The 23992-nt window shown below is 48.4% G+C and overlaps 1 protein-coding gene across 4 annotated transcripts in view; it reads right to left on the bottom strand.

Annotated features, from left to right (window-relative positions):
* gria4a (glutamate receptor, ionotropic, AMPA 4a) overlaps positions 1-23909 on the bottom strand; it is a 95772-nt gene extending 71863 nt beyond the window's left edge. For 2 of the 4 annotated variants that reach the window (XM_076049836.1, XM_076049839.1), the window contains exons 1-2: positions 23477-23907; positions 20872-21030 (exon numbers count right to left, since the gene is read on the bottom strand). In XM_076049836.1, coding sequence (XP_075905951.1) covers positions 20872-21030; positions 23477-23579 — 262 coding nt within the window. In that variant the 5' untranslated portion in view covers positions 23580-23907. Of the gene's footprint in view, positions 1-20871; positions 21031-23476 lie in introns of all 4 variants that reach the window. The other 2 variants (XM_076049835.1, XM_076049838.1) reach the window with 2 other exon arrangements.
* Positions 23910-23992: the final 83 nt, after the last annotated feature.

Consider the following 23992-nt stretch of genomic DNA (forward strand, 5'->3'; position numbering starts at 1 on the left):
CGGACACCAGTGCAAAAATATTAACAGTATCAAGGACGTCTTTTATCAACGGGAATTCATTTTTAGTGCCGTCATGTCGCGATGTTTTATTATTTATTGATTTTCAGAGGGGGGGGGTGGTGATATTCTTTTTCCCTTTAAGGTCAATGTATTCTTGATTAATGCCTCACGAGGTATCGATCAGCGACTGTATCGCGATCCGGTGACAGGATCATTTCATGGTGCAGGAGGTCGGGAGCAGATTCGTCATCCCGTCTGCAACAACTCAACAACTGACGCTCTGACAAAGGAGTCAGAAAGATTAGGGGGGAGAAAGAGAAAACTGACAAGCGGAGCACTAAAAAGTGACATTAAAAGGAGGAGTGTGCGTGCGTGTGTGCGTGTGTGTGTGTGAGAGAGAGATACTGACGGATGGAGGTCAAAAAAACCGAGACCCAAGACAAAAAGCAAAAACGCGATCAGTGCAGTTTTTCTCAGCAAGAGCTGTGGTGAAAAGCGAAACTTTTTGGGAAACCACAACACTGACGACCAACCGGGAAGCTTTGGGCTCATCTGATGTACAAGAGACGCGCAAACAAACAAACAAACAAACAAACAAACACGCTGCTGCGACGGGGAACGTTTGCCAGAGTGTTTCCTTCGCTTTGTGTTCCGCAGTCGCGTCATCCTCTGCATTCCTTTATTTTTATCAGAGGATTTTTCTCCCCTTTGCAGGTTATAAAACGACGAGGAAAATTTTGCTGCAGGCAAACGGCACCAAAACTGTCACACGGTCCTGCTCAGACTTCTGTCCAAGACTGATTTCTCTCCGTGAAAACGTGCGGAGAGCAGAAACCTCACACGCCGCACACGTGAAAAACACAAGGCCTCTCTCATCATTAGCCTGTTTCAACAGCCGGAGGTTGGCGCTTCTCATGTCCGCCTGCAGCAAATTATGCTGGAAAAAAAAAAAAAGCGCAGCGAGATCTCGCTGTTTGCTCTACTACTAGGAAACGCTACTCTTCTGTCTGCTCCTAATTAGCCAATCAGCGCCGTCCCAGCGCTCCGCATCGTAAAACATCCATGAACGAATCTATTTACATGCAGCAGCCGGGACCATACGACAATACATCATCATCGTCATCGTCATTACACACACACACACACACTCACACAGCAAGTCTTATCTATACAACGAGCTCTCAGCAGCTTGTTAATGACTCATTCTACGTTTCTCCGGGCAAAGCTTTTCTTTTCTTTTCCTTTTTTTCTCCCCCCAGTTTCACATGTTCATAACCGCAAACAAACAGGGCAGAAAATTGCACACACAAAGTGAAACATGAAGAAAATATGTGCAAGGAGGAGGGGGGAGGGGGAGAAAAGGGAGGAGGAAGGGGGGAGGGGCACGTGGGCAGGATACGGACAACCGCTCGGATGCGTGAGCACAAACACGCTGCAGATTCAGTGAACACGATAAACCTCCGCCTGCAATAATCTGGCCGGAAGGGGAAATGAAACGAAGAAGAAGAAGAAGAAGAAGAAGAAGAAGAAGAAGAAGAAGTAGAAAAAAGGCACTCTTGTTTCCAATTAATCACGAAAGACATGTTTCCCATGTGCTCGCAGTCGTGTGTGGCTCTCATTGGCTCTCGGCTGGCCCAGGCAGCGCCGTGCATCTGCGACAGCGGCAGGCCGACACTCTGAAAGTCCAGGGAGCCGGAAAGGCAGAAGTCATCTCATGAAAAATAGATTTACTCCCTAAAAAAAAATGAAGCTACAATCCGTATCCCCCGGCCTGCTCTGCGGGAGTGAGGCAGTGTGACAGGGGCGGAGTCTGCAGCCTGCACGCAGGAAGGTCCTCCTCTGCATCTGTTCTGCCACAGAAAACACCAGCTGCAGCGCGTGGAACCTGTGAAACGTCGCCCGCGCACTCGTTCCGGCTTCTAATTTGTACATGAGGGAGAAGCCCCCTACTGGAGCAATGGAAGTATCGCACAAGACTTGTTTGCATTTAATGTATATTATTATTGATTTTAGTTTTCAGTTCCGACCTTTGCAGAACACGAAGTGCAAGACAGCTAAATGTTGCCGCACCCTTTGTGATGTCACAAAAGGCACTGATACCTCTCCCTGGTTAGTGACAGCACCGCTAATCAGCTGCTGGCCTCCGGCCTCTGTCACCTGATTCTATCGCTGCAGTGGCTGTGATTACAGTCGTCTCCCCAGCTCCCCTGGCAGATGGAGCCGTGCTGTGTGGGAGGATTGTGGGTAACGCGGTGCGGCGAGTGTATGTTCGAAAGATGACGGCGTCCACAGTCGTTAGCGAGAACGCGGCGAGGACAGAGTTTCAGGTATGGCGCAAAGCAGGATAGCCTTGCGCTGAAGTTTAACGGGTCCCGCGTCGTGCAAAAGGCACACGCTTGTCAATGTCTTGCAGAATCTGCATGAATGACTTTTGGGGCGATCATCGAAAAAGCCGGAACCTGAGGACGGGGCTGAGGAATCACAAATGCTGTGTAATTAATTAATCTACTGGTTTCATTGTTAATCAAAAAATAACAACAAAACAACAAAATACTTGTGTTAATCGCTCATCATGGTGATTAGGCAAAGACAAGCAGCCATCGTAATCACTTACAACCTTTTAATCCACATCATCGAGTCGTTAAATAAACCACTTAGGTTTTCTTTTGCTCACATTTGTCTGGCTGATTTAATACAACATCCAACTGTAATTAAAGCAATTAACATATTAGACGTTCGCAGTTTAATGTAGCTCTGCCTTTGAATTTACCAGTGTCTTAAAGAGGGTTTTTGTGTGATTTGCAATGACTGTGTAATGCAATGTATTTTTTAAGATCATTTTTAAACGTCACTTCACAATCTGAGCCAATAAACAGCCAGCTCGGCTGAGCAAGACGGGGGGGGGGGGGGGGGGGGGGACGGGGGGGGGAAGGTGTCAGTAGGAAGTGAGCAGTAACTACGGCTGCCTGCAGAGAAATTAAAGCCTTTTCTCGCACGTTCCAGGCCGACAGCTAACAGAGAATCTATCTGCGTTCATTAGTGTGAACGACTCGGGACATATGGGATTCTCACGTGTGCGATATTCATGGTAACAGGAAGGAGGTGCGCACGCAGGATACAAAGCCTCATTAGATCCGAATCTATGTCGGCGCCGTGACGTCGGCTTCTCCCGGGATTATTTTTACCTTCGCTAAATACAGTTTACTCTGAATCCCAGTTACGTCCCTGTGAGGTCAGAAAGAGGAGAAGAAGAAGAAAAACATTAATCATCAGCGTTCTCACAGAGAGGTTTGGCTTCAGTGTTTTTCTGAAGGAATCTTTAATGATACTGAATATGTAACCTCCTCGTGTGTTTTATATATGTATATATACACAGTACATCCCATGAATGATGACTGAATTAAACATCTACGTGGTGCAGTTGCAGAATCCAGTCACTGTTTACAAGCTTGCAGTAGGTTGCAGCGACTAAAGTGGAGCTGCTCATCTGATTGGTTCCTGCGATACTGACTGCGAAAACTGCCAGAATTTACATTTTCAATCAGAGGCCCCGTGGTGTTCTGAGAAGCTCCTGTCTACCTGGCCGGGCACACGAAAAAGTTTAAATCAATCACAAGAAAAGTAAAAGGCCGAAGGAGTCTGTGAGAAGCAGTCACAAATTCTTTGTGAAATATGACCTTAAATAGTCTCAGCGATGCCGAGGCAGCGGCAAAGCCGACGGATAAAAAATACAGTCAACAAAAATTGAAGATCTTCTGTGTTTCCGCCGCAAAGTAAAATAAAGTTTTTTTGGCCTTAAAGTGCTCAACAAGCGGAGGCGGCAGCTAAAATAAAAAAAACAAAAAACAAGACGGATCTCCAATCATTTAGGATGCATGTGGAGAAGAGGAAGTGTTGCACACACACACACACACACACACACACACACACACACACACACACACACACAAGGGACTTGATGTGGACATCATTATCATCTTTTTATAATCCGAACGATAAGTATTTGAAGTAAAACCAAAAAAAATCAATCATGTACAATCCTGTGTGTGTGTGTGTGTGTGTGTGTGTGTGTGTAACAGGAAGTCGCCCTCTCTGTCTCCCTCATGTTCGCTGGGCAGATCTAATCTCCTCCCCCCCAGATGACTGCTCTGACGACATTACCTTCCCATATGGAGAATATTACTCCACTATGCCATCTGTACAATCACGCCATCATCCCCTGGAGCATGGGACTCGTGATGTGTGTGTCTGTCTGTCTGTGTGTGTGTGTGTGTGTGTGTGTGAGACCGCGGCCCCATGAAGGAGTGAGATGGATGCGGAGTTTAAGTGCGTGTATATTGGCTCGGCGAAGCGTCGCTCTCTCGCCGCTCCGTGCGCCTGTAGTCGCGGCGCCGCCACGCGCAGCGAAAATCAAGCATCAATCTGAGTCTCGCATCCCCGCAACGGGGGGGGAGGGGCGGTGGAGGGAGGGTAGCGGGGTTGAGGGAGGGAAGGAGGGAGATGATCCATCTCCTTGGCGGCAATCAAAGAGATGGAGCCGCGAACGGAGGAAGAAAGGTTGCAACGTGTGCAGATGCAAACGTTTCTCCTGCGGAGCGGCATCTTCTGCATCTCCATCCATCCCTCCATCCATCCATCCCTCCATCCCTCCATTCATCCATCCCTCCGTTCATCCTTCCATCATTAATCCATCCTTCCTTCCAACCATCCATCCTTCCATCATTAATCCATCCTTCCTTCCAACCATCCATCCTTTCATCATTAATCCATCCTTCCTTCCATCATCCATCCATTGAGAACCTTCGTACATTCACATCCCCCAGTACACTTTCAGCTAATAGTAACACTGTCTCTCAAGTGCTATGACGAGAATTCTGACTAGCAATGCAGCTGCAACTCTCCGACTGATCATCCATCCAACCGTCCATCCAGTCTATCTGGAGGTCGTTGCATGGAAACCTCCATGAACCCAAGCAGTGACCCGACGTTCTATCTTCTGCACGAGCGAAATTTTCATATCAATCGTGGAAACAGACAATTAGCGGCGCCCTTTACCTTGAGAAAATGAGGGGAGGGCGAGAGAAACCCCAGCAGCAGTTGGCGGCTCCATTTAGAAGCACCCCCTGGTGACTCTGGCGGCTCAAAGGGCAGCAGATGGGCATCACTTCGACCTTGTTTCCAGCCGCCCCTGCTCGGCGCCGCCAGGAAATGCTGGGACGCCAGACTAGTTTGTATTCCTCCGCTAAACTCCGCTCGACATGGAGACCCACAGGCGGACGGACCGACTCGCACACACGAGCTTTTTCACAAGGACCGCCTTCATATCAGCACTCCATTGGGACAAGGAGACGCGTCGTTGAAATTGGATTTTTGTGGGTTTTATTTTTATTTTTCATGAATCATTCATTGGCTGTTTGATTGGCCTCGCTGTCATGCAGCGCACGTGGAGCGCCGGGGAGACGGCGATCCTCAGAAGTGCGACCCAAAGCGGCCGAGTCGTTGGTTGGTAGTTTAAACGCGACTCGACGGTGAGACATCAGCGGAAAGTGAAGAACGGCTGCTTGCTTTGATTTTCCTCACGTTGGATCGTTCATCTCAGATGTCAGCTGGCCACAATTCACGTGGCGACAGGAGATAAGAACCAATCCAGTGTCTAATGACGGTCCGAGACAATTCTCCCAGTTCCAACAAGCTGGATGAGATGAAGCGTCTCTGAGGAGGAAACGAAAGAGCAGACGTACACGTGCAGAATAAACATCGATACCTTCGCATAGATTCACTCAGCGGAAATGTCTTGCTGTGAAAAATCATTTGTGGGCTTATCAAGGTAAATAGCACACCACAGGTTGTTTCCTGTGAGACAGGAAGTGAAGATCCAGCCTTCATCCCTGGATGGGGGGTAAAAAATAATAAATCTTTCCCCCCACTGGGCAACACACTCACACACACACACACACACACAGAACATGACTCATTCAAATATCAACAATGGCAAACACTGTGGCATACACACACACACACACACACACACACACACACACACACACACACACACACACACACACACACACACACACACACACACACACACACACACACACACGAGACTGTGGATTTTCTTATTATTCTGGGGATTTTCTTGGTGCGTCTCCACCAGTGAAGATAAGGAAGAGAGAAAGTGAGACAACACAGCGGTAAAAATAGAAGCAAGGGAGAATCCATTCATTACTGGGACTGTCTGAACAACCACATCGATCCTGCGCGTGTGTGTGTGTGTGGCCACTATATGTCTTTCCGTGTGTGTTTTCGCGTTATTTGATGCTCCCTCTCCCGACTCAGAGCGACTCTGGCTGCTGCCCCGTGATTCTCCTCAACCGAGGAGCCACACTTTGGAAATGCTGCCGGAATGACTCTGTTTCCATTCACTGGTGTTATGGCAGCAATAAAGCAAAGGAAAAAAGTATCAAGAAGTAAAAAGTGATTATTTCGCTTCTCTCTGCCTTACATCTTTCCAGGAAGCGCGGCGGTGGCGGCTCTAAATTTTGTCAGTTTTATTTTTCTGCTGTGCCGGCGACCGTGCTGGTTGCCACCACCACCTTTTCTTTTCTCCATCTTTTATGAGACTTTTCCATTATTGGGAGAGAAATATCTGTCACATCTCCTGGAAGCGCCTCTCTGTGCTTGTTCTCGAGTTCCTGATCTGCAGCCCCGTCCCTCTGTTCTTTCCAGTCCATCTCTCTTAAAAACACTGCAGTGCATCTCATTCTCCTTTATCAGGCCAACAGCACGCGACCTTTATTGAATTCTGTTTTTGCATCTTTGTGGATGGTCCTTTTTCCAGTGGGCTAATTTCCTATTCACTGTGGTAAATGCTCCCAAGAAAATGTGCCTACACACACACACAAACACTCTCACGCGCGCGCGTGCATGCGCGCACACACACCTGATATCTCTGACACACAGAGGCGTTAAAACACGGAGGAAAACAGTGAGCTGGAGATAAATACCACAGCTGTCTGACTGACCTCTGAAGCCGGTCGGCACACAGGCGGGAATACGTCCCAGCACACACGTGTCCGGTGTAAAGGTTAGACGGCTTTCTGCAAGTGTGTGTGTTTGCGTGTGTGCGTGTGTGTGTGTGTCTGCGTCCCGAGCCATAATCGCTGCAGAGTGCATAATTAATTATTTGAATCTATTTCCATGAGTGTCTCTCTGTGTCTCTCTCTCTCTTTCCCTCCTTCTCTTCCTCCCTCCTTCAGTCTCTCTCTCTCTCTCTCTCCCTCTCTCTCTCTCTCCCTCCCTCCCTCCCTCCCTCCATCCCCCCCTCCGTCCATGTGAAGCTGGGCTCTGATCAGTTTAATAGCCTTTTGGCTTCCTTCTCTGTCTCTTCCTATTTGTAAGGCTGATGAATTAGCTGCTGGTTACCAAGGAATCTATTACTCTTGCTGAATACCAATGGGCCATTAGGGATGAATTGGTCGGGGGGCGGCAGCGGCAGCGAAACATCGGCGGCGGGGGGGCGGACTTTGAGGTGAGGCCGAATCCTAATGTTGCCGGCGAGCCGATGGGCTGCGTGGCGTGGAGGAGGAGACGGAGGTTCGTCTTGAAGAGGCGCGACGCGGGAAACACAGCCCAGCTGTAATGAAAATCTTTGGTGCCTTGTTTTGTTGGACCCTTGTGTGCAGTGTAAGTGTGTGTGGGGGCGTTTATTCCTCTGTGTTTTTGCGTCTGTGTGTGTGTGTATGTGCACGCACGCGTGTGTGTTAAAGGTCACGCCTCTCATCTCTAAGTAGAGCCTCGGTGAGAAGAGCCGAGTGGCAGCACTCATCAATATTAACCAAAGCTCTTCCTTTCATCCACATCATAAATCCGTGGAATCAAAACACACACGTACACACACATGCACACGCAAACACACACACACACACACACACACACACACACACACACCGAAGGGCTTTGGTTACCAGCCGTTTCGCCACGTACGTGTGTTTTTGCGTGTGTTCAGCCCAGCGGTGCTGCTGCTGCTGCTGCTGCTGCTGCTGCTGCACTGCAGCAGGCCTAATTAAATACATATATCACTTAAAGAAATCATGTTTGAGTTCTGCAGGCAGGGATTCAAGCGAGATGAGTGGAGCGAGACCAGGAAACCAAAACAAACACGGCTGCGCGTCATTAATTCCGTCGACAGATGCGTCGACGTTCGTACAGCAGCAACAGCAGTAGCAACAGCTAATGTGTCACAATGAATTAAAACACACACACACACACACACGCAAGCCTTTGTCCCGCACCAAGAGCCATTTAGCAGCTAATGAGCAGCCGGAGCTACAATGACTGACAAAAAGGAGCAAGACGGGATGCAGGTTTGGGGAAAAGAAAACACAAAAACACAAAACGGGTGAATGGATAACAGCAGCAGCAGCAGCAGCAGCAGCAGCAGCAGCAGCAGCAGCAGCAGCAGCAGCAGCAGCAGCGACTCGGGGAAATGAAAAAGTGGGGGAATAAAGGAAGCTCAGAATGAAAGAGGAGGACAAGGAGGAGGGAGAAAAAAAATAAGCGTGAATCCTTTGATCAGAACATGAAAACGGGGGCAGCCGGGCCCAGAACAAGACAACAGTGTCACAGACTATTACGGCCAACACGGATCCGTTCAGCATAAACAGCCACTGCGTTTCGTCGAGGCGACAGCGAACACTTAAAAACCTCTCTGTCATCGTCTCCCCGGCTTTTCATCTTCAGAACGGCGGAGCGTAAAAAACAAACGGAGGGAAGGGAGACTTTTTCTCCCTCCCTCTCTCTCTCTCTCTCTCTCTCACCTCCCTCCTTCCCTCTTGTTGTATTTACTGCCTGGTTGTGTGTGTGTGTGTGTGTGTGTGTGTGTGTTGACGAGGGGTCATTAGTCTTTAAAGGTAGATGTTGTCTTCCGTTCATCCGACCAGAGTCAGAACAACCTGGAGGCAGCGCGGCGGTTCATTCAGACACAATGTGGATCAGTGATAAAGGATCATAAAAATAGATGATGGTAACAGCCCTTTAGAATGAAACCTGAGAATGGAAGCCGTTTCCAGCTGACACATCCATCAGGTGAAAGAGCCCACAAGGAGCACTTGGAGACAAAGAGGAGGCCGAGCTCGGAAGCTGATTGGATGAAGAGGTGTTTGGTCCCGATGAAGGTCGATGGAGCCAGAAAGTAGAGCTCTAATGTGAGTCAATGTGATTGTTTGTTATAAATTGGGATTTAACTCACATTTCTTCCTTATACGGTGGTGTAAAATTTTTTTTTTTGACTATTCTGTGTTGTTTTTGTGTCCGACGTCCCGCGACATTATTTTGCACTGGACGACCAGTTCAGGTAAAACTATAATATACTATCGCGACATCCGCGCTAATTCGGTTAGCATCCGCAGTGCCGTCTTCCTCATGCTCTTCTTCTATGGTGTCACAGAGCATGTCCACTTCCTTGGCCTGTTACCTCCACCAGTCAACTGATCAGGCCATTGAGAAACCAGCTGTCTATCAGAGCCTGCCAAGATGGATGAGCTCAGTTTTCGGGGAGAGGTGAAATCTGAGTGATGCAAGTTTGAATAAAAGGCAGGCCGGAAAATCTTGAGGTAAAGTCCAATTTGTTGAGGGGAGGGAAAAAAAAACAAAAAAAAACTGAACATTTGTTGAAATGTTTTTGTCGGTTGGATCCAACCCGGTGGAAGCAGACGGAACGTCGCAGCGTGACGTGGGAGGATTTTTTTACTCAGCCGGCTTCAGGCTCGGCAGTCTGCACAAAAATCAAAAAAAGAGAAAGAAAAGAGCGGCTCGCTCTGCCTCAGCACGCCTCCAGGCGCTCCACACACAAGAAGGAATTTTATTAACATGAGTTTTTCAGCGCGGCTTCGGTAAAAGCACCACTCCCTAAGTAAATGTTTGTCAACGGTTCTTTTTTCTTTCTCTCTCTCCTTTTCTTCTTCACCCCAGTTATAAAAGCGTCTTGTCGCGCATCAAGTGTCCCACTTGCACCAATAAGGACTTTCACTGCACGGAAAGTGATGTCACCATCTGACGTCTCCGGCGACTATGCGACAGAGCTCAAAGCTCAGGTGGCTCGTAACTCCCAAAAAAACCAAACAAAAACAAAAATGTAATACCTGGACAGAAAAGGACCACTCTGTGCAATAATACGTCCCTCGGAGAGATCAGCCGTCTTTCAAGCTATTTCTGGCGGAGTCCATTTCCTCTGTGCGTAGGGTTCAGATTGCCAGTGTGAAAAGTGATCCGCTGCCATTTAATCTGTTCACCCCACCCTCCAGCCGCAGTCAGCAGCCCCCCCCCCCCCCCGCTGCTTCTGATGATCCCCATTAGGAACATACCACGGCTGCAGCTGCGGGACCCCCAATGTTTTATTAATGGCGGCTGTGATTGTTCATAAAAAAAAAAAAGAGCTACATTGAAAGGAAAAACAAAAAAAACAAAAAACAAAATCCAACCTCCCCCCCCACCACCACCCATTATTGTCTTGTAAATGCATATTAATGACTGCAAGCGCTTGATGAACATTTACACTGCAGCTGTTTGTCACCTGAGGTGCTGCAGGATTCCAGGCGGTGGGATTCCAGCGGAGCCCCGCCCCCTCCCGGGCAAGAACGCCGCCCGCAGCTAGTTTTTGGGAGAAAAATGGATCGGCTCCGGTGGAAAGACCACCCAGCGACTGTGGCCGCTCCCCTTTAAAATTTAATTATCATTTATGGATCCGCGGGAGCTGCAGGTGCGCATGAGGCAGCGGCGCCCTGCTGCTCGCTGCCTTCCAGCCGCGTTTTCCCCGCTGTCAGAGATGTTTTATGGCGGCGGGCGGAAGCATTCATCCTCCAACGAGGCGGCGACGTGTTGTGTTTAACAGCCTTGGAGGTTAAATCCAAGCAACATGCTGATCTCACCGAACAGCAACACTATTTCCCTTTGTTGCCTCTCGTGCTTCTGCCGGGACGCAAAGTTTCGCCACCGTGCGACCGAATCAGTGATTTTCTATCTCATTTTGTCTTATCGAACAAATCTTTTATTTCATACCGATTGACTACGGTGATATTTATGTACCGCCGTTCATTCAGTTATGGTCTTTTAGTCGTTTAAAAAAAAAAAGATAGAGGCCAGAAAATCACCAGAAAAGAGTTTATTCCCAGCGTGACGTCACGTCGTCGCACGCTCGATGGGCCCATTAATGCGGAAGTCAAAAACCTTTTGATGAGCAACTACATCGAAATAAATGGGCCGCCATCTTGGACTCTTGGGGCCTGGCGGCTGGCCAATCACAAGAGAGCGAGAGCCGTCGCAAGAGTGGAGGAGTGAAACAGTTGTTTTGTGTGAGGCCTTTTGTGAGTTTTCTCGAACAAACAAACCTCGGTTCATTGTCGGTAATACACCACCAAAATGAATATACAAGGCCACTTGAAAAACTGACCGCACAGTGCATCGCTTTACTGTGTTGTTTCCTATTGCATACCATGCAATACTGAAGCCTCTCACTGCTGGGAGGAAAAGTCCAGTTTGTTGTGAATGCCTACAAACACGTCTTTACGGTGACCTGGAGACGAAGCAGCGCTTCCTGCCTCGGCTTTACCAGAGCAGCGAGGAGTTTCACTCTTCTCCGTCTCGCTCTTTCTTCTTTTAATGAAAGCGGTGAGACTTACGGGTGAGACAGAGTCGGTTCTCATTGTTTTTCACCAAACGGAGCGGGATTACAGGCCGGACACGTAAGTGACGCGGCGCCACACGCTGGACAGTCTAATATTTTCACTCGCTGTTTTGGTCATTACTGCAAAACGATGCAACGGAGCCGTCCTTCAGGGAGCAGTTCCAGACACACACACACACACACACACACACACACACACACACTGCTCAGCATTTGCCTCATCACTGGTGATTAAAGTAAAATTGAGAGGCCACCAAAAGATTTAAACTCTCCTCTCAGGAAGCAGACTGGAAATGTCGACGTCATCATGCTAACTGAGCTAATTAAGCTAATAGTGTTTTTACACTGACGTCCAGGGGGAGGTTGGATCCCGGTGCACGTGGAGCAACGTGAACAGCACGGCACAGACGCACACACAGGAGCAGAAACAGCTCTAGTGGCCGTTTTCTATGTTTTCACAATGAACATAGTGAACAACTCAAATGCAAACAATAAACAACATGATGGGTTTCGTCAACCCGCATTTCATTTGCATCTCATGGAAAAAACTCTAAGACCTCTCTGAGTCTAGCGCAGTTTTTACTCCTTACAGTAAATAGCAATAGTACTGCAATAGTTTCTATTATTTCCTGCCTTGCATGACATTTCACAAAACATTTCAAATTTTCTCTGCTGCTTCTAAAGTCACACATGCCGTGAGATTTCTTTTTTTAATTAAAAAAAAAAGAAAATAAAAAGAAACCAGGTGAAACGTAAAGATTTAGCCACATGCCTCCATTATGCTTGACAGGAAGAAACTACTTAATTCAAGAAGCGGCTCTGAGCCTCTCCACCAGATGGGCAACTGTCCAACTGGCCTGCTGGCCCCAGACTGCTGATGTTACAGGCCAAACAGAGGGAAAAACAATAAGTGGGCACTTTGACTTTCACATTCCAATCTTTTCCGCAAGAAAACTCGCAAAAACCCTCACGAAACTTCAAATACAAATATGGCTTTAAAAAAAACAAACAAATCAGGAGCACTTTTGAAACTCACTTGGGATTAAAACAAACAGGAAGAAGGTGGTTGTTCTACATCAATAATCACCAGGCTGTCAGTGCCAAACCTGACGATGAGCCGTGATGCCATTGGGGGGGGAGGGGGGGGGGACTGCAACCTGTCGAGCTCTGCTGGCGAGATGAATACATGAGGGCCGGCGGCGACATAAATCTCAGGGCCATGGCGGAGTTTTCTGATATCTTTTCACTCTAATCATCCCGGCGAGGCCATCAAGAAGAATTACAACCAGGCAAAATGTCAGCAGTAACGACGACGGCACGGCGCCATTATACAGTAGGATGGCTAAGCCATTTAATAAGAGGAGTGAGAAGTGTGCGTGTGTGTGTGTGTGTCACAAATCACAACTCTTAGCCAGGACATTAAAGTGAGGAGAGGCGGAGACTGCTGGAGTCTCTGGGGGTAAAAAGTCAACCTGCCAAAACAAACTTGAGTCATTCTCCTCATTTTGTGTTTTTGTGTTGAGCTGTGGAACACTTTCATCTTGGTTTTAGGTTTATTACGCAATAAACCTCAATAATGTAAACACCAGAAAGCGACACGGTCCGAACCCTCCGACCGTCTCCTGAGCTGATGTTGGCCATTGGTGGCGTCTTGTGACTTCAGGATGCTGTCGCCATGGTTACCATGTAAAAGCCCTGTGCTCCGCCGCCGCGGTGGACATCATTACCGCACGAGTGGAGCTCTAACGGGTCCTGACCCGGCCCAGATATTAGCGCCGCCCTGACCATCTTTACCGCAGTCAGACGGCAGCAAGTAAACATCCTCCCCCCTCACCCCCCCACACCTTTCCTCCTCCCACTTCCCCCTGACCGTAAACACGTTTGATCCAAACCGACTCGGACAGATTCACTCAAGCTGATTAGCTCGCAGCTACACCTCCTCAGAACCTCCCCTTTCACTACGGCAGAGTCATGCGAGCCGACAGCCGGCACGGGAGCCGAGGTGACGCCGAGGTGAGGCGTAAATATTTCACACTAATAACATATTTATGCAAATGCGCTAATTAATGACGGGAGAAGTGACAAGGCGGCGAGTCAAGGTTGTCAGCGAGCGCCGCCTGCTGCAGGCCGGTTACCCAGATCGCTGTCGCCCAGCGGGTTCACTTTGTCCAAATGACACCTGAAGGAGCCGCCTGGCCGGCCGGAGGTGTTTGATTCCTGGGAGATAATCAGCCGCAGCCGCTGCCCAAACTGGAACCCCCATGAGCTTCAGTTGGCATCTGCAACATCCACACGCTTCCATCTGGTAGAGAGCCCATGGAGTAGTGTTGTAGTCAAGACCGCACCCACCGAGACCAAGACATTATCAAGACTAGAGGGTATGAAGATTGAGACAGGACCGAGATATTTGGGGTTCGAGACCAAGACAAGACCAAGACTGTATATATCAAAGAGAAATCACACAAAAAAACAGAATTAAATGACCAGTATCTTTTTGTAAATTCAGGTTTGCTTGTAACGGCAACATTTCTTTTCACCAAGATATCTTTTAATAGGTTTCTTTAACATTTTGCTGCGAAGCCAATTATTTTGAACCATTTAAAAAAACAACAACTTTGCTTTATAAAATAAAATAAAAAATTTAGGAATAAGAGCGATGTGTCACTCTTGAGACCTTGAGACCAAGACCAAACTCGAGTACACACTACCATAGAGAGCGCGTTGGAAAAAAGGTGGGAGGACTTATATAGTGATTGGAATAATTCAATACTGTTGTTAAGCCAGCTTGAGGTTTCCTGTTACTGTGACTTGAGTCTGATGCCGAATGTCAAAGCAGACCCAGCTGGGATTTTAACAAAAAAAGCAGCTCATCCACGAGGAGAAAACCAACCTCCGTTCTGCTTCTTCTTCTTCTTGAAGTTAAAATAAGGTCGAGTTCAGACAGCCTGATCTTCCCGAGCTTCGTTCCAACTGCAGGGGAGACGACTGGGACTCAGATCCTGCGAACGGCTGGAAAAGTGTTTCTGCTGGGAGCCTGAAAAGATGTACAGGGCAGATTTTTCGGCTTCGAAATCTGCGCGGGCCGTCTGCAGCCGCCGCCGCCGCCGCCGCAAATCTTTTTTTTCTCTCTCTCCTGCATGGAAACGAATGAAAATGGAAATATTCTGCAGCACTGCAGTACCTGCACGCGGAGCCGTAACAGCTCATCATCGTGCCTCTCGGCTGCGGCGCCACAAATCAGCCGTAACTGCCTCTTTGTTACAAATCCTCTCCTCTCCTCTTCTTCTTCTCTCTGTCCCTAATTCACCTTAACACTCTGTGTCTATCTTCATCAGGCTCTGTCTCACAGAAGGATTTCTTCTTATTTTTCTTCTCCTCTTCCCTTCCCTCTTTTCTCAGAGACACACAAACAGCAAGAATTCATACCAGCTCACACACCTGGCAGACAAGCAGGTTTTTTTGGTCCCGTGCACTCAGCAAGGAAATGCCATCTAACACACACACAGACATGGACACACACACACACACATACACACACACACACACACACACACACACACACGTACACGCTGCAGCTTTCGGTCATGCTAATCCGCGCGCTTTTATTTCCCCGTAAGCTGCTGCATGCGGCGACACCGAGCGCGCTGCTGCTTCTGTGTCGCCTGCTTCTAATAAAAGACGCACAAACTCACACAGTAGCCACACGTGTGTGCAAGTATGTTTTTCTGCAACAACAAAAAGAAACAGAAAGAGGAGAGAGGGAGAGAGAGAGAGAGAGAGAGAGAGAGAGAAAGAGAGAGAGAGAAAGAGAGAGACAAGCGCGGGCATGCAAGGAAACAACAAAGAAAGGCTGACAGCAGCAGAGGATGTGAGCATGTGACCCTGGGATGAGAAAATGGGCTGGATTCCCCCGTGAACGGAGGCGAGGAGAGAAACAAACGTCAGGCACCCGGGTGGGTGTTTTTTTTTTATGATCCGTTCACGCTCACTGAATACCAGAATGAGATGGAACTGGCCAAGGTCAGAGGCAGAATTCCCTATTCTAATGCGCAGCGTTGCTCAGCACCCCGGAGCAAAAGTCAGGGATTAATTTAGAGATCCATTCACCACAGCGGCGTGGAGGGGAGAGACGGGCGAAGGAGGAGACAATCCAGGGGAGAGGAGGAGACAAAGGTGTGCAAAAGCATGAGTGTGTGTGTGTGTGTGTGTGTGTGTGTGTGGAGGGGGAGATTGATAGAGCAAGTGAGGGTGAGAGGAGGAGACGGCAAAAGGGAGGGATGAAGAGGGAGAAGTGGTGGAGCCTGCAGAGATCGAGTGACGTTGGAGAGCCTCGTTCTCCAAGCAGCTCTTCTCACCTGGTCCAAATCTGTGTGTGTGTGTGTGTGTGTGTGTGGGAGTGTAAGGTGGGGAGACAATAGGTGGAGAGTCAGCGGGAGGCACTGTGAATGGAAATGAGAGGAGACAAAACACGCAAGTGAGAGAGACGGGGAGAAACAGCAGCAGGAGGCCGGAAACCAACCAGAAAACAGAAGCAGGTGCAGCAACAGATGTCAAACAACCACAAAGTTCTGTTTATTTCAGCGGAGGACGCGGTTGTTTCTTCTGTGTCATGAACATAAACCAGACTTTCTGTTTGTTGCTCAAACTGGTGAAGAAATAAACTTGGTCAGAATTTTGGACATTTCGGACTTTGGACATTTTAATGTTAGATTTGGTGGACACTTTTGTGTAAACCTGTAGAAAAGCCTTGAAGGGGGCAAGGGGGCAAGGGGGCAGCATCCACGCTGACATGGATGTTGTTTACACGCGAGCAGCAGCTTCCTGTTTCTCTCACAATTAAGTCCCGGCTGCATTTTTATCTTTTTTTTTTTTTTTTTTTTTTTTAACAAACCATTAAAGTTAATATGTTGTCAACAGAATTTACAGTGTTTCCAGTAATTACAGATGATGAGTATTTCAGTTTGGGTAACAGTGTCCATGAAATGAGCTGTGGCAGCGTTAATGGTCCACGTCCTTCTTTGCAATAACACAAAGTTGAAAGTGTTCCTGAACTCAGATCACTGGTTTGCTGTTCGTTTAACAGGATTTATGGCTCGTAATGCTTTCAATTCTGGATATAAAAGTCCATAATTAGCAGAGTCACACCAGATGCAGCCAGGCAAGATTCACAAACCTGAGAGTTTTAAAAGTGAAGTTCTCCGAGGTTTAACAAGCACAGCAGGAATCTGTTCAAACTGAGGCGGCGCTGAGATTTTTGTTTATTATGGATTTTAGATTCTACAGGCAGGTCCCTGATCCTCGGTCACACTGCGCTGTTCGCACACGTCTTTTCCAGTTCAGTCTCTGCTAACACGATTCCTCCCTTTTCATTAAGAGGAGACGAGAAGCGGTGTTTGCCGAGAGAGAGGCTTCCCACTCAGGCAGCTCAAGCGAGGGCAGGAACAGAAGCAGCCGGAGACGATATTAGTGGGTGGGACTATTAATTTTCCAATCACCGTGGGTTGTATTAACTCGTCTATTCATTCATGCGGAGCAGGGGTACAATTTGCATAACACATTTTGATTTACGATTCTGCCTGACCGGCATATGAATGCGCCGTAATCCCAATAATAACAATTATTGCTATTGTTATTATCATTATTTCCCTGAAAGAAGATGTCAATAAAAATGTTAATGTTTTTACCGCTGTATTTAATCTGACAAAGATGGAGGAAGGAAGAAGGAAAGTCTTAGAAATTCATGGGATTAGATGGATGCAACGTCTATCTAGGAAACACTGGCGGGTGATTTAGGGGCGACCCGACTAATGGAGCTCATCATGTGACCAGAACCAGGACTGAAGTGACGTCCTGACGTACAAACGGTTGAATTTGTGCTTCTTTCGCTTTCTTCCCCACATTAACATGCGACTTCCTGCTTTCTGTTAGCGACTAAAGCCCGGCCATGTGGCTCCTTCTGTCATATCCTCAACTATTCAAGATTGATCTGCGGGGATTTAAGACCAAAAAAAAACCGTCAATAATCCGGCTGCCTTTTAAGGTTAACGCCACAATATCACATCGATCGGCGAGATGATTTAGGCGCCGCCAGTCGGCCCGGAGTCTCCCAACGCGGCCGCTTCCGCTCCGACCCTCGTCGGCAAGGCCGGAGCGCGGCAATAGAATATCATTAGGAGAAGTGCTATATTGTTGTAATTCACCGCATTGATTTTGCTCACCGTTAACGGCTGCGGCGGTCAATCGGTTGGAGTTTAATGAAAGAGAAAGCCGGTGAAATATGACAGCGGGATCACCCGAAAACATCCACAAAACAAGATGGATGAACCGTGCGAGGGTGTTAATGAGCGGATATGATGTGAGACGATACCGGCGGACGGAGTTATTAAGACAATTTATTAAATCCCTTCGACCAAAAACAGGGCGGCCGGCCCCTCGGCTCTTACTCTTCATTTTGCATCGGATTAAAGGGAAAACGTGCGGTGACCCCCGTTGGAAAGGGTGAATGACAATGACTAAAGTGACTGTTTTCCTACTTGAACACTGATTTTTTTCAGGCGTAAACTACATTAAAGTGATTGATGGCTGCTCCAGACTAACTTAGATGAGAAAAACTGTTCATCAGTATTGAATTTGATCCAAAAATCAGCCCAATATCGATGTCATTTTGCCGTTGATTCATCTCTGATTCGTGTCACGAACCGATTTTTGCACGACTGCTCGCGACCCGCTAACTGGAAAGAGTTTGAGTTGATGATTGCAATAAAATAAAACTGCAAAAACCGTCGAGGAAGCGGGTGAAATCACATACACATAAATCAAAGGCCCAACATGACGTCAAAGCCTGATTAGCATTCAATCAATGCCTGATTAAAATTGCTGGGTTCCTGTCAGCCAATTAGCGGCTAGGAGCGTTGGCGCGGTAACTAGCGCGCTAACTAGTTAACTTGACTTCTGCTCCATCAGCAGTACGCCATTTCTCGAGACTGTTGTCCGCAGTCCGTGATTTGTTACACAAACACACACACACACAGTCATTCAACAGGGACTGTATAAATTTATATTCAGCAAATTGATTCTGAAGTTGGCTCAGTTATGCAGCAATACTAATAAATAGAAAAGCGTCCAGTCAGGAGAAAAGGACGCAAGGATGCGACTGCAGCTGCTTCTAATGACTGACACAAAATTCATTTCAGAGCGAGGCGGGGGGGGGGGAGGAACCGGGAGCACAAACACTAACACACACACCTGCCGACATCAAAGGCATCTGGATCAGCTGGGAATAAACCCGAGTCACTAACATTCCAGAGTGGATGTAACGAGACGCACGAAGTCACGAGAAAACAGCAAAGTGGAGCTCCAGCACTGGGAGGAGAACGACGGCTGAGGAGGCACGAAAAAGAGAAAACGAACAAAAAACATAAGTAGATCTCCGAGTCCAATAGTAACAATGATTACGCAAATAGCGGCCTGTGTTTGTGACGATGACAAAACGTGATTATATCAGCCGCACTGTATCACAATAGCTCTTCGCCCAACAAAGGAGCCACTTCAGCCTCGTCGATTAGGAGGAATGAAGTCGATCCGATTCAAGCAGGCAAACAAAAAGCAGGCAGAAAGATGACAGTTCAGGCGAGGGGATTGAGTTAAATTAACTCAAAATCCAATCCAACCTTTGACTCAGATATGTCAACTTTGGTTAGCCTTTAATTTAATGATTCATTCTTTGTTCCAACATGCTGGAAATCCAATTCATATTTTTATTTAAAAAAAAAAGAAAAAAAAAAAGAGGCATATTCAAAGTATTTTAGCGTAGAAACAGCCTTTATTCCCCTGGCCTTGAGGGAACAGTTAGCAGCAATTTGAGGTGGACACTAGAAACATCCATTTAAAATCTAATTTTCCTGTCGCTACACTGAAACACGGACACCTGTAGAACAGCAAAGCCGCCGAAGAAACCTTCAGCCTCATTCATGTCGAAACTCGCCAGACAAAAAACAAACAACAACAAAAAAAAAATCTTCGAGTCTCCGGCTCCGGGGTCGGCGGGGGGCGGCGAGGGATTAGAATCTCATCTGCCGACGAGCCGACAGATTAGCCGTCATCCTGCCGACAACGAGGACACGAGGACCAACTGTTCGCCACTCCGCTCTCGCCACACAGGAGCCCGTTTCATTACCGCTCGCAACTGTTCCGAGACTAATTGTATACTAGCAATAATTGTAATTAGAAATGCCCCCCCTCACACACACACACACACACACAAACACACACACTCACACTCCTCATCTCCTCTCTATCTTCTTTTTCGGCTGATGGATTAATGCAGTGTGGGGAATAGATGGCGATAACATATGGTGCAGCAAATGCGGGGCAATCATTGGAAAAAAAACAAAACAAAAAAAACAACGCCGGCCGTGACTGCTGATGAGGACGCGGAGCTGATGGCGAAAGTTTCAAGGTGCCGTCGAGTCGGAAAGTTTTCCGGTTTCGTTCAAGGTTGCGGGAATCATGTCGGTTTGAGTCTCTGTCCTCCCGTCGGTGGAAGGAGGAAGAATCCAGCCTTGGCGACTCTCGGCTCTGTAACTCGGCCATTTGTGATGTCACAAAGGGCTCAAAACACCAACCCCACCCAAATATTGGCTGCACACTCTGAGACCACCTTGTTTTTTTGTCGCCTTGCATGTGAAGGTCCCAATAAAGCTTCAGTCTTAGCAGGGTGCTGAAAACAGAGGGCTTCATCTGCCCTTTTCTGGCTTTTTTCTGCTTTAATGAAACCTGTGAGGCTGAGTCATTGTTTCTGGGTAAAACACAACGTGAATTCTGCACCATAACAGCAACAAAAATCATTTGCAACAAAACCACTGAAAAATGGCATTTCAGGTAAATTCATGCGTCAGTACAAGGCTGATTTCTCAATCAGAGGAAGAAGATTTGGCCTCTTCCTCTTCACTCATTGTGTCAAGCAACATGGATCGGTGCACGAGAAACTCGGGCTCCTGGTTCCTTCCACCTTCAACCGGCAGCATCATGAGGAGACCGAGAGCCAAACAGGAAGCACAGAAGCAGGAAGTGAACCAGGAAAGCAATGGAGGTGCCAGAGAACATTAAAAAAAAAACACCTGCAGCTCTTTGTCTCCAGAGTGTCGTGTGCAGTTCTTTTTTTTTTTTTTTTTTCATTTTCTACTCACATGCGTTGGTGACGGCGAAGCTGTTGGCCGTCTCTATGTTGTCCACGTGTGGGATGAGATTAAAGGGGGCTTCCGTGGCGTTGGGGCTGGTGTTGTGGAGGAAGATTGCCAGCCGGAACGCCGTGTACTCCTGATCGGTATTCCTAATGAACAGCCCACCTGGTGGAGGGAGGGAGGGAGGCAGGGAGGGGGTAGGAAGTGAATTATTGTGGGGCAGCAGGGGGTCAGGTGGTAGGTGTGTGTGTGGGGGGGGGGGGTGCAGGAAGTAGGGGTTGAGATGTGGGGAAGGGGAGGAGCAGATAGAGGAAGAAGATCTTCATTAGCTCTCTCACAAAATACAGGGGGGAAAAAAAGTCTTAGTACGCACGCGCACACACACACACACACACACATAAACACACGCACAAAGTCCAAAGAAGGCGCTTGTCGATAGCCACACTGTGCATTTCATTGATGAGGCCGTGGAGAGACGGAGCGGAACGGAGGGGAGGTGCAGAGACAAGCGAGCCGACGGCGAGGCAGCCAGTCAGAGGGATAACGAGATGGAGCGAACATAAAAGAGCAGATCACAAAGTGTCAGCGGAATCAAGTGGGAGGCACGTTGAGAAGAGGACCAGGGCGTGTGTGTGTGTGTGTGCGTGCGTGCGTGTGTGTGTGTGTGTGTGATGGGAGAGATGTTCAGTGTCAGATGGCCTTTAAAGAAAATCAGAGCTTCCCTGGAAATCCAAACTCATCTGTTCAGTGAATTAGAGGAGGGGAGGCGATAAGAAGGAAGTTGACCCCCCCCCGCTGATGCTTGGATCATCTCGCCATGACCCTGTTAGAAATTGTTGTGCTCACTCACTCACTCACTCACTCACTCACACATCACGCCTGTGTTGCATCACTCAAGAAGAAGTTAAAAGCGGACCCTGAGGTGGACTGGTGTGTTTTTATTGGGCGGAGCTGAAATTAAAGGCGAAAGAAAAGGAGAGGGGTTGGGGGGTAATGGAGGGAGGTGGGAGGAGGGAGGAGGAGGAGTCTGGAGGGGCAGCCAGATTGAACTGAGCAGCTGGACGTGTCACTCCAGCTCTTTTTCATGCATGCAATAACTTTGCGTTCCATTTCTTTCCTCTTTTTTTTTCCCCCCGTTTGTGAAATATTTTTTGCACTCATCAACTTTTGGGGGGAGACAAATCTGACACACACACACACACACACACACACACACAGAGACACAGACACGCGTGCAAATCTCGCGCCGTTGCACGTATGCAACGCAAGGCGGCTGCACATCGCTGCACTTGACGCGAGACACTTCGAGACAGTTTTAAGACGCGAACGCTTGGAATTTTTTTTTTTTTTTTTTGCGCTCGAGTGAGCAAACCGACGTGAAACTCAGCCGCGTATACGTGCGTATTTACGCCGATGTTCATCAGTATGCACCGCCTCTCCCGCTTGAAGACTAAATGAATTAATGAGCGCCCACACACGTGACATTAGAGAGGCGCTGCGCTCTTATCGAGACATGATGAATGCGCCTTCCCCCCCCCCAGCACTGGCTTGCGAGCAGGAATATCAGCCGGCTGCGAAGCCACAGTTCCACTCGGGTCTGTGTGCAATGCAGACAAATGCAAATGACTTCTCCAGTCGAGTGCAGAGCCCCAGTTGGTTCCTCACAGTGTTAAAGGGAGAGAACCATCGGGGTCAAAGCTGGAGAGTCCAAACACGCACACTCCTCTTGCATGTTGCTTTCTTCATTTAATGCTCGCATATGCATTCAGCACATGTGCACAGCGTGGGCTAATACATGTGAGTGGCCGTGCGTGACAGGCGGAGCATATTTAGCCTGTTAAGTTTATTAGCAGCTGTTGGGAGCCGGAGTCCAGGAGCCGAATCTCATTATAGGACGGACCTCCCTGCTGGCCCCCACCGGGAGTGATGCAGTGCATTCATTATCACACACATGCCTCTAGGTGTGTGTGTGTGTGTGTGTTGGGGGGGGGGGCGCACAGACGTGAGGTCCCCGTGAACAGAGCAAAGCGGTGAACGATCAAGAGCTGGTCAACTTTTATCAGAGCTTTTTTTTCAGAGAAAGGTTGTCTCACACTGGGTGGAAGAGAGAGAGAGAGAGAGAGAGAGAGAGGGAGAGAGAGAGAGAGAGAGAGAGAGAGGACATGGGATGGGGGGTGGTGGTGGTGGTGGTGGGAGTGGGGGGTGTTACCGCAGTGTCTAACAGCATAAAAGGAGTCAGAGGGAGCAAAAGCTCAGCGGAGCGTCTTCCTCCAGACCAGAGCAGCCTTCAAAACCAGCGCATCAAAAGAGGGGAAAACAAAGAAGAAGCTTAAAGAGTTGCTGTGCGGCAGGCAAAAGATGCACCAGCCTCCACGTCACTGCAGCAATCACATGCATTGGGAGCAGGCAGAAGAAGGAAGTGGATTTTCTTTTCCGAACAAAACACTGTTTTCGTGCCTGATCTTTATTATGATTCCCAGAGAGTCCCGATTCAGCGCGGTGTGTCACATCCGAACGTCCGTGCGTAAAACCCAGTACCCCCCCCCCCCCCCCCCCCCCACACACACACACACACACACCAACCACCACCACCTCCACCATCAAAACTCACCTATCTGCACCGAGCTGGGGAAAGCCCCCGTCGCCAGTCCCCACAGGGCTGAACACACCCCGAGAAAGTGCCAAGAAAAAATAATCCACATGTTTATTGACATGGATGCTCTCCCCAATCCCCCCCGCTGTCGTCAATCCCTTCAGGAACTGTTGGGAGGCATCGAGAAAAAGAGGAAGGCAAATATGCGGGAGCGTGGAGAAGAAGGCGCCGGGAAGGAAAATAAAGAAAGGGGGAAAAGAAGAAGAAGAAGAGAAGAAGAAGAAGAAGAAGAAGAGAAGAAGAAAGATGAGTGCTCCAGCGGCTCCTAGTCCATGGTGGCTCCGCTCGCCGCTTCCCGCTGCAGTGTCCGCCCGCTCAGGAGAGAGCTGAGGCTCCGGCGCGCGCCACAAGACGGGGAGGGAGAAGAGTGGAGGTGGGTGAGGCGGGTGAGGAGGAGGTGGTGGTGGGTGCGGAGGCTGGGTGGGGGGGCGCGAGACTGATTGGCGAGCTGGGAGAAACGGGCTGCATGGAGGA

Source organism: Nelusetta ayraudi, unplaced genomic scaffold (genome assembly GCF_046127955.1).
Source record: "Nelusetta ayraudi isolate G7.1 ecotype Tasmania unplaced genomic scaffold, CSIRO-AGI_Nayr_v1 ptg000120l, whole genome shotgun sequence".
Taxonomy (NCBI): Eukaryota; Metazoa; Chordata; class Actinopteri; order Tetraodontiformes; family Monacanthidae; genus Nelusetta; species Nelusetta ayraudi.